This window comes from Peromyscus leucopus, unplaced genomic scaffold (assembly GCF_004664715.2).
Source record: "Peromyscus leucopus breed LL Stock unplaced genomic scaffold, UCI_PerLeu_2.1 scaffold_1816, whole genome shotgun sequence".
Classification (NCBI taxonomy): Eukaryota; Metazoa; Chordata; class Mammalia; order Rodentia; family Cricetidae; genus Peromyscus; species Peromyscus leucopus.
The window spans coordinates 1-9,514 of NW_023505014.1; the positions used below are offsets into that span (position 1 = coordinate 1).

The 9,514-nt window shown below is 46.2% G+C and overlaps 1 protein-coding gene across 4 annotated transcripts; it reads right to left on the minus strand.

Moving 5' to 3' along the window:
- Positions 1-327: 327 nt before the first annotated feature.
- On the minus strand, positions 328-7,880 carry LOC119087189 (disks large homolog 5-like). 4 transcript variants are annotated; one of them, XM_037201873.1, is made up of 6 exons: positions 7,451-7,880; positions 5,698-5,844; positions 4,488-4,647; positions 2,825-2,956; positions 1,789-1,971; positions 328-784 (listed from the first exon to the last, which is right to left on the minus strand). In XM_037201873.1, exons 2-5 carry the CDS (start codon positions 5,828-5,830, stop codon positions 1,920-1,922), a joined length of 477 nt encoding a protein of 158 aa, XP_037057768.1. In that variant the 5' UTR covers positions 5,831-5,844; positions 7,451-7,880; the 3' UTR covers positions 328-784; positions 1,789-1,919. The 4 variants fall into 4 exon arrangements, with proteins under 4 accessions (XP_037057768.1, XP_037057767.1, XP_037057769.1 ...); XM_037201872.1 differs by lacking the exon at positions 7,451-7,880 and adding an exon at positions 6,981-7,444; XM_037201874.1 differs by lacking the exon at positions 5,698-5,844.
- Positions 7,881-9,514: the final 1,634 nt, after the last annotated feature.

Consider the following 9,514-nt stretch of genomic DNA (forward strand, 5'->3'; position numbering starts at 1 on the left):
ATGACCAACATGCAAGACAGAATCAGTCAGTAATCCTAGAGCAGCATTTCCTGAGATGTGTGCCTGAGAACACTGGCCCTGATGGACTCTGGGATCAAACAGAAACTTGTGATTTCCTTAACCAGAGCTAGGAATCTGCTCTTTGACAGTCTGTTACAATATACTCCGAAAAGGTTCTGATCTTCCCTGCAGCTGAGGCATCTGCCTGGACTCATTGTGGAAAGTCCTTAACCTATTCAATCCAGAGAACACTTGTCCCAGGAAATGGGAAAAGGCTGCACAGAGCAGTATTCAAAGGTAGGAATCTCTTCTCTACAGGGGATGTTCCAAGTGAAAATGTAATTTCAGCAAGGCCTGGTGATTCACAACTTTGGATTCCATTATGGGGAGGCAGAAGCAGGCAGATCTCTGTGAGTATAAGGAAAGCCTGCTCAGGCCATACCAGAGCACTCAGAAGGGAGAAAGGACACAATTCGTCAGACACACCGAGAATTAAACATATTGATTCCTGGACAGAATTGTTTGTACACTCAACCTGAACAATACTCTGTTTTTGCCCTGCTTGTAGCTGGGAGCCATGCATGTGAGCAGGAGCCCATAAATGACAGTGATCCCAGGTATAAGGGACCCACTTGGCTCCACCTGCTCCCCCCAGCCTGGGTTCCTACCTCATTTGGGAGACCTCAAAGTGATGCTACAGCTTTTCTGCCAAGTCCTTTTCCTGGGTGATCATCTCCTTCTGCTTCCACAGGACCTGCAGGCTTCCCTCCAATCTTTCAAATTCCTTTATCATTAGAACATTGTGTTCTTAGTGGAGAGTTGTATACAGGCATGCACACAGTGTCATACACATGAAGCACATACAAAGGATCAAAATAGCTTACTGGTGGGTGAAGCAAGCCAAAAGAGCTTATACTACACTCAGAAAAAAGATCTGAGCAGAATACAATATCATGCAAGATGAACAGATGAGTAGACGAAGCACACCAGCACTTTCAGAAGAGTCTCACAACTCTGCCATCATTTCTTGAGGATTAATACTGCTGTGGGGAGTTTGCTCTGTTTGGCCAGACTCTGTTGAGATGGCTAGAGAATTTACTTCAGAAGCAGCAAAGCACCCACCCTGGCACTCAGCTTGTCAAAAGCCCCTATCTGTTCAACCAATCACATCCAGATTGTATTCTCCAGAATGGTAGACTCTCAAAGAGCACTCACAGAAGACAGGGCTCATGAGCTGCTACTCAGGCTTATTTCAGTGTGAACCAAAAGTTGGTCAAAGGGAAGAGAACACATTGGGATTCATGAAGACAGGAGAAGGCCACATGCCACCCAAATCTATGACTATGAGTAGGACTTGTTTGGCATTTATATAGGATACTCCTCCTTGTAAGCTGCTTCCCCTCTGTGATCTCACATGACCCCTGCCAATCACACAAGCCTCAGGACCCACAATTCACTCATTCAAAGCTCTGTGCATAGCATCCTACCTATCATAATGACATGAAGGTTTGATATGTTTTTGACCCATTTCTGTCATTGGACCGCAGTTTCAAGCAGAGCAGCAAGCATGTTTTGCCAATAATTTAGTTTCTCAGAAGAGGCTAACTTCCCAGAAGTACTTGTGCATGGACACTGAAGTGAATATCTCAGATGGCACGAGGTGGGTGGCTGGATGGGAGCATGGATGAGTAAGGTGATGGGTGAAAGCACAGGTGGTGGATGGGCAGACAGAGAATCCAATGGGCAAATGGTGCCAGACCTTAGCCTGACCCACCTACCTGCCCCTACCTCTTGTTGCTGGTTTTGGAGGTCACTGGTCTCTTCCTCTTGGCCCTCACACATCAATTTCAATGCCTCCAAGTGGTGCTTCAGCAGAACCCAATCCTCTGTCTGATTCTTGTTCTCCTGCCTCAGCATGGCTACCTGGCCTTAAGTTGAGTGTGTTCCATTAGGACCTGGCTGTGCAGACCACTGGAAAAGACCCTCTGTAGAGTAAGGTCCTGCCAGTCTCCTTCTGGCACCCCTGCCCCCAGGAACCACCCCGACAAATACCCCAGGTTCTCAGGAAGACGTAGCCCAGAGCCCAACATAGCCATGACAGCTACACTCAAAAGGCCAAAAAGAGAGCAGCTGATTAAAAAAAATCGAAATACTTCAGAAAACCCCAACACCAATAGGGATCCATGTCCTTTCAAAAGAAAGAGGAGTCCCTCAATTGTCCTGAACATCAGCAAGTAGTGGACAAATGCCCTCTGAGAGAGGACAGGAGACCCAAGGGGAGTTTATTCTATCTACACTTTCCACAGAAACCAGATCTGTAAGCCTGGGCCTGAGTTCCCACATGCCCAGGGTAGCCTGACATTCCCCTCACAGTGCAAATTTCTTTTCTTTTCTTCCTCTTTGCTTTCCTTTTCCTTTCTTCCTTTCTTCTTCCTTCCTTCCTCTCTCTCTTTTTGTTTGTTTGGTTTTTGAAACATGGTTTCTCTATTTAACAGTCCTATCTGCCCTGGCACTCTCTGTAGACCAGACTGGCCTTCAGATCACAGAGATCTGCCTACCTCTGCCTCCAGAGTACTGGAATGGCACCACCACAGCTCAGTTTGCTCTTCTACCTAGAGGCTCCTGAGGCTCCAGGACAATGGTGGGAGGAGTGGATAGTCTCTCTCATACTTAGCAAAACTAAGTGCAAGAGACGCAAGTCAAAGAGATGCTTGCTAAGGTGCAAATAGGATAGAACCAGAGCTGAGCACTCTCCAATGTGGAGAAAAGGAAGGCAGAGATTGCCACTGAACAACTATTGGGGTCCATACCAACAGGCACTTACCGATAGAAAACCGTCAGATTGGCAAGCTCATCCAACTTCTCTGAAGCCTCGGTGTTCTCATTCTGCAATCTCTGTAGGTCAGTCATGACCTCCTCATGCTCCATCTTCAGATCTTCATACCAAGTATTTGGCCTGTGGCAGGGCATGGCACCAGGAACAAAGAACTTTATGAATATAGGCCTCAGGGATCATGTGAACACAAGCTGTTGTCCTGATCTACCACAACACAGTGGAGGCCTCAGTCTGGCTACTATGTACTGAAACTTCCTGATGCTTAATTAACTTGTGAACCTGGCCCCAGGCCAACAGAGGCTGGTGTTCAGATGGAGGGTGTCCTTGGGCATGAGCCCACTCAGTAGGCCTGGAGAGGCAGTCGAGCTCTCTGTTCCAGGAGTCTATGCTACAGGTCTTGGCCCAAAGAAAGCTGTAATGATGTTTCTCTTCTTTCAGGACAAAGATTCCTTTTTTTTTTCTGAGACAAGGTTTCTTTGTGTAGGTTTTCACCTTTCTGGAACTCAGTTGGTAGCCCAGGCTATCCTCGAACTCACAAAGATCTGCCTGGCTCTGCCTCCGGAGTGCTGGGATTAAACATGTGTGCCACCACTGCCCGGCTTTTTTTTTTTTTTTTAAAGATTTACTTATTTATTATGTACACAGTGATCTGTCTTCATGTATGTCTGCATGACAGAAGAGAGCACCAGATCTCACTATAGATGGTTGTAAGCCACCATGTGGTCACTGGGAATTGAACTCAGGACCTCTGGAAGAACAGCCAGTGCTCTTAACCTCTGAGCCATCTCTCCAGCCCAGGACAAGGATTCTTTATCCTGGGTCACTACTACTGCTCAGATGGACAGAGCACATAATTCTGGAGAAGAGACCCAACATCAGGACAGCTATAAAAACTCCCCAAGGGATTCCTGTTTGGCATCAAGGTGAGCACATAGGACAAGAGCAGAGCTGCTTAAAGTGAGGATCACAGATGTCATATCAGCACTGGCATCACCTGTAAAGTGTGAGATAGGTAAATCATCAGGCCCCACCATAGACACCTGACTCCCAGAGTCTGTAGGGACACACAAACCTGCAAATGCATGTAAACACACACACACACACACACACACACACACACACATACACACAGACACATGCTGGCACACATGCAGCCATGAATGCAGGAGAGAGAGAGAGAGAGAGAGAGAGAGAGAGAGAGAGAGAGAGAGAGAGAGAGAGAGAGAAAGGCAGAGAGTGCAAGAAAGAGTGAAGGAGAGGAGAGCACACATGGGATACTGAAGAAAAGTGAGGAGCAATATTGTCCAAGAGTATAACTCACAAGAAATAGAAAAACAGCTTCTCACACAAGCCATGTCATGGACTTTTCAAATGCATGCTGGGAACTCAAACAATACTGCAACAGTCCCTGAGTTGTGTGACTCAGACTCCAGGCTTGGGTTTTCATTGGAGGAAGCAGAATATTTAGGAACCCCATCTCCCTCCCGCCCAGGTTTCAAGTTCTGCCTCTATTGAGAGGCATTTAGGGACATGAAGTAGGGCATAGGAAACCCTGAGGGTTCAAGCTCCTAAAATCCAAGATGTTAAAATGAAGATGAAGGTGACTTTGCAGATGCAAAATTGACACCAGGAAGGTTGAAACAAGAGATACCTATTGTGCACGGGTCCTTTCCTGATGAAGAATAGTTGATCACGCAGCTCATTTCTCTCCCTTGTCACCAGCTGCAGCTCCATGTTCAGCCTCTGCATCTCCTTCCTCATCCCTTTCTTGGTGAGGAGGGTTGGGTGGGATGAGGGCTCCATAGCAGCCTCTGTGGGAAGATGAACACAAGTGAACTTGCATAGTGACAAGGCATAGAGGATGGACAGACCACCCTGAGGCCCAAACAGAAAGATCACGTCAGCAACCCAGTGACAACCCACATATTTCAGGCCAGGTGAAGATGTACCCTTTGTGGATCTCAGCTTTCCCATCATTCTGTAGAAATGTGGCTATGTAAGCAGCCAGGGGTTTCCTCTGCCTCCCTACACATGCTTCAGGGAACACAGAGATGGCTTCTTCGGGCCAATTCACAGCAGCACAGGATTCAACATGCATGGACCCAGAGCCCTGAAGTCTGCCTGTGTTTTCAGAAGCCAGGAGAAAAATAACACAGTGCACAAGTACTCAGGCACTGTGGACAGTCCAGATCTCCTGCCTGGTCACTCCAGGCTCATGGCTGAGATTGAAATGTCATGCAGTGACACAACATGCTTAACAGACTCACCAAGTCATCCAGCTGCCAGCCCAGAACATGCAGAGTTCACACGAAGGAGCCAATCTCTGCCCTGGTCCCACATCTCTACAGTTGTTTGACTACACTAGAGATCTACCTTCCATCCTCAACTGATGATTCAGGACCCTAACGGACCACTGTCAAGGAGAGGTGGTCAGAGGAGTCTGCTGGACAGCCTGACGACATGATGTCTTGGCCAGAAGCACTTGTCTCTCCATGTGACTAGTGTCGACAGCCACTGCACCTAAAGGAAACTTCAGAAGCTGAAGTGCAGTGATGCCTGGCCTAGGCTGGCGACACATTAGTCCCTCTGCCTCCTGCTTGTCTCCTTCTGTCCTCTCATTACACCTCCAAGACTCAGGAAAGGTAAAAGATAAGCATGCCCAGCATAAGTGCCTAGACCTTGCTGGATCCTGGCTTAGAGGAGGCACACACTAATGTTCTGGACCCTGGACTTTTGGGAATTATGAGAAGCAGGAAAGTCCATTTGCTTCTCAGAGGTTCCAGCTCCTGTGCCCCATTACTGGAGGGCCCAGTTCTTGCCCAACTCCTCCAGGAAGTCCCCATCTCCTGCCCAGCACTCACTGTGTCTTCCCCAGAAACCCTTTTTGGTTGTTTTCCTCTGAGACTCAAGGCCAGCCTCCTTCCATCTCTCTCTGTTCTCCGTATATTCTTCATTCTCTCTTCCAAGAAGACTCCTCATTCTTGCCAGCAGCATGTCTATGCTCTACCCTGTAGGCGGAAGGAATACCCTGAAGGCACTTGATGTTGCTACAACACTGGTGACATCACAGGGGATGCCAAGATACAATAGAATGCCCATGAGAGTTGGGGATTTAGCTCAGTGGTAGAGAGCTTGCCTATCAAGCACAAGACCCTGGGTTTGATCCTCAGCTCTGGAAAAAAAAAAGAATGTCCAGAGAAGGGACTGCTGATGTCATGGGGAACAGCCTTTGCCACCATGATAATTAGTTCTCCCATAACTGACCAGAAGCCCAGTTTCACTTTCTAGGAGCTCTCTTGGAACATAGAGGAAGCAATTCAGCACCTCCTCCTTCCTAACCCTAGTTCTCTTAGTTTCATTGGAAGCCCCATAGTACATCCCATGTTGGGAATTTAGCCATACTATCAAAACATTGCCCAGGAATGTCCTATTCCTTCTTCAATATCCCTCTATTCATCAATATGAGCATTTAAATAGTATAGAAACACAGATGATACCCCAACTCCTTTCATTCAGAGTTCTAATTAGGATGGAGTTCAGACACTTACATTCCTGATGAGTACCATGGTATACTATCCAAGGCCCAGATTTGTTATAGGACTGGGTGTAGACATGCAATGTGTTGCTGTCAGTAAGAGATCCTGCCCAGAACCTCTCTCTGTCCATAAGAGACTTTAGAGGAACCACCCCTCTTCTTCCTCAAGACTGTTGATGTACAGCCTTCGCTCGGAGCCACAGACTACAGAGCTCTTCAAAAGGGACTCACATTACTAGGAAACTACAAGTTTCTATTTCCCGTGTGTTTAAGGTGGTTAAATTCAAATAGACAGTGCTTAGCCAGGGACTAGCCATCACATCCTGGACCTCACATCCTAGGTGCTTTTCCAGGAATTCATTAAAGCTGGTTTTCTTGGTTCTACAGCTTCTGGTTTCAAAGTAAAATAACAACAAACACTGTATATCTCTCAGACAGAACAAATAAATAACAGTAATGTAATTGTGTGAGCACATCAGTGGGAAATCAAGTCTAACTGAGGAGTGGAAACCAGGACTGTGTCCTGACCTCTGTGGGTTAGACAGAGGAAGGATTGGGTGCATGTTAGCCTTCTCTGCAGAGACAGGGTGAGGTGGAATGGACACTGACCAGGCTGAACAACCGTCCTGAGCCCCTGCAGGTCTGGTTACAAGCAGACTCCCAGTCAACCTTCCAAGGAGCTCCTGCTGAGGCCATGGTCTTTGTCTGACCCTGTGCACCATTTAAGGTCATGCAGGCATCTGTCCAGGGCATACATAGTTCTTCCATTCAGCAGTTGCCAGGACAAGAGCCAAGGTCAGGAGTGGTGATCACCTGCCATAAAATATGTGACAAAAATTATGTAGAATTCACTTGTGTTTAAAATCAGTGGCCCTCTGTATAGTTTTGGGTCTATGTTAGCCTTGTGCAAGAGCTTTATGAGCCCAGTTCCTATATTCATTGGGTTTTCCATGATGATGCCTTGGACACGCCTGGAACCAACCTGAACTGAGGTCAGAGAGCTGGAGTCACAGAGTGGAGAAAACATGACTGAATCAGGATTGCAGACTTGGGGTCTGAGGTCCAGCTCTATCACTTACCACTTGGCTGAACCTGGCTCATCATGTTCCTTCCCATGTATGTACCCTAGGAGGATGGCCAAGGAACACTGTCTCTAAATGACAGTGCCTGCCTCAGAGTAGCAGGTCACCAGAAGCCAATTCAGCTCAGCCAGTTCTCTGCAACAGGAATAAAGAACAGGAGATAGACAGCCTGTGAGAGACTGCTTAGACAGCAGGATCCCTGCACATGGTCAGGAGGTGGTGACTTTGCCACCTGCCTCCTTAGCTTAGTGCCCAGAAGAAAAGATGCCAATGGGGCCGGAAGTGCAGGGCCAGGGGCAGCATGGTTCTTATCAGACACTGGAAGGCAGGTTGTCACTGACTTCCAGAAAGGATGGGGATTTCTTCCTCTCCTGGCTGCAGTTCAAGTCTGTCTGTCATTCTTTTTTTCCTTCCTTCCTTGCTACCTTCCTTCCATGGTTCCTTCCTTCTTTTCATTCCTTCCTTACTTCTTTTCTTTCTTTTTCCTCCCATCCTTATTTCCTACCTTCCTTTTTTCCTCCCTCCCTCACTTCCTTTCTCCCTCCCTTCCTCCTTCCCTTCCTTCCTTTTTTCCTTCTTTACTTCTTTCTTTCTTTCCTTCTTTTTTTCTTTCTTTTCAGGCTTCCCTGGAACTCAGAGATATTTCCATCTATGCTTCCAGTGTTCTAGTATTAAAGATGTGAGCAACCACCACCCACATGCAGGCCAAGAGTCTAGGACTCTATGTTAGGTCTCTGATTTGACAGGAAGGAAGCAGGAGGTAGATGTATTCTAGTCTGATGACAAAGACAACTTGTAGCTGGAATTTTCCTGCCTTGCCCACAGTCAGGACAAATCTTTGTCACCGCCAGTCCCACAGCCGCTCAGACCCAACCAAGTAAACACAGAGACTTATATTGCTTACAAACTGTATGGCCAAGGTAGGCTTCTTACTAACTGTTCTTATAGATTAAATTAATCCATTTCCATAAATCTATATCTTGCCACGTGGCTCGTGGCTTACCGGTATCTTCACATGCTGCTTGTCCTGGTGGTGGCTGGCAGTGACTCCTTCTGCCTTCCTGCTCTTTCTTTTCTCCTCTCTGTTAGTCCTGCCTATACTTCCTGCCTAGCCACTGGCCAATCAGTGTTTTATTATTTGACCAATCAGAGCAACACATTTGCCATTCAGAGCATCCCACAGCACTTCCCCTTTTCTTTCTTTCTTTTTTTTTCAAAAAGGAATGTTTTAACCTTAACAAAGTAAAATTACATATAATTTGGGAATTTGGGCGTAGCTTCTCTTACTACTTCCTGCTGGAGGGGGTTCTCTGTCTTATGGGGACACAAAGAAAATTTTAGGATTATGGAATAGTCCATGAGGCTGTATTGTCTGAGCCAGTTGCCTTCAAACCATTCTGGATGTTGGATCATCTGGGCCATGGTGTCATCGGAGACCTTTCAGGGTGTCTTGGCTGGTTAAACCTGTTGTATGTTAATCTGGAACAAATCCATAGCCTCTGGCTTTCTGTGGGAACAAAAGCAGAGTCTCCTTTCCAAAGCAACACATCCTTACATCCAAATTTTGAAGTCAAGATATCTTTAAAATACACATATTGGTTTAACTCAACATCTTTTACAATCAAATGTTTTTCTGCAGTTAAAAATCCCAAAGACAACACAATCCAGATTCTCTGTGTAATATTCATCTTTACGTGGCTTATTTTTTATATTAATTTTATTGTCTCTTTAAAGACTTTATTTTTTAAAACTATGTATTTGTTTATATAACTGTATAAATCACCTTTTTTGTCTCTTTCAAGCCTACGTATATTTTACATACATTGTAAACTATTACATCTGAATCTGTCTTATTGTGAATCTATTGCTTTAAACTGCAGCATTTGTAAGACTGAAAGGGCGCTATGGCTGCTGGCTCTGCCCACCTCAGCTTCCCAACATGGCAGTGGTACTTTACCACCAGCTCTGGGAGCTATCGTGGGTCTATGCTTTTATCCAAGCAGCATGTAGCTCACAAACCTCTTTTTTTGTTTTGTATAGCAAAGGCTAAATCACATGCGT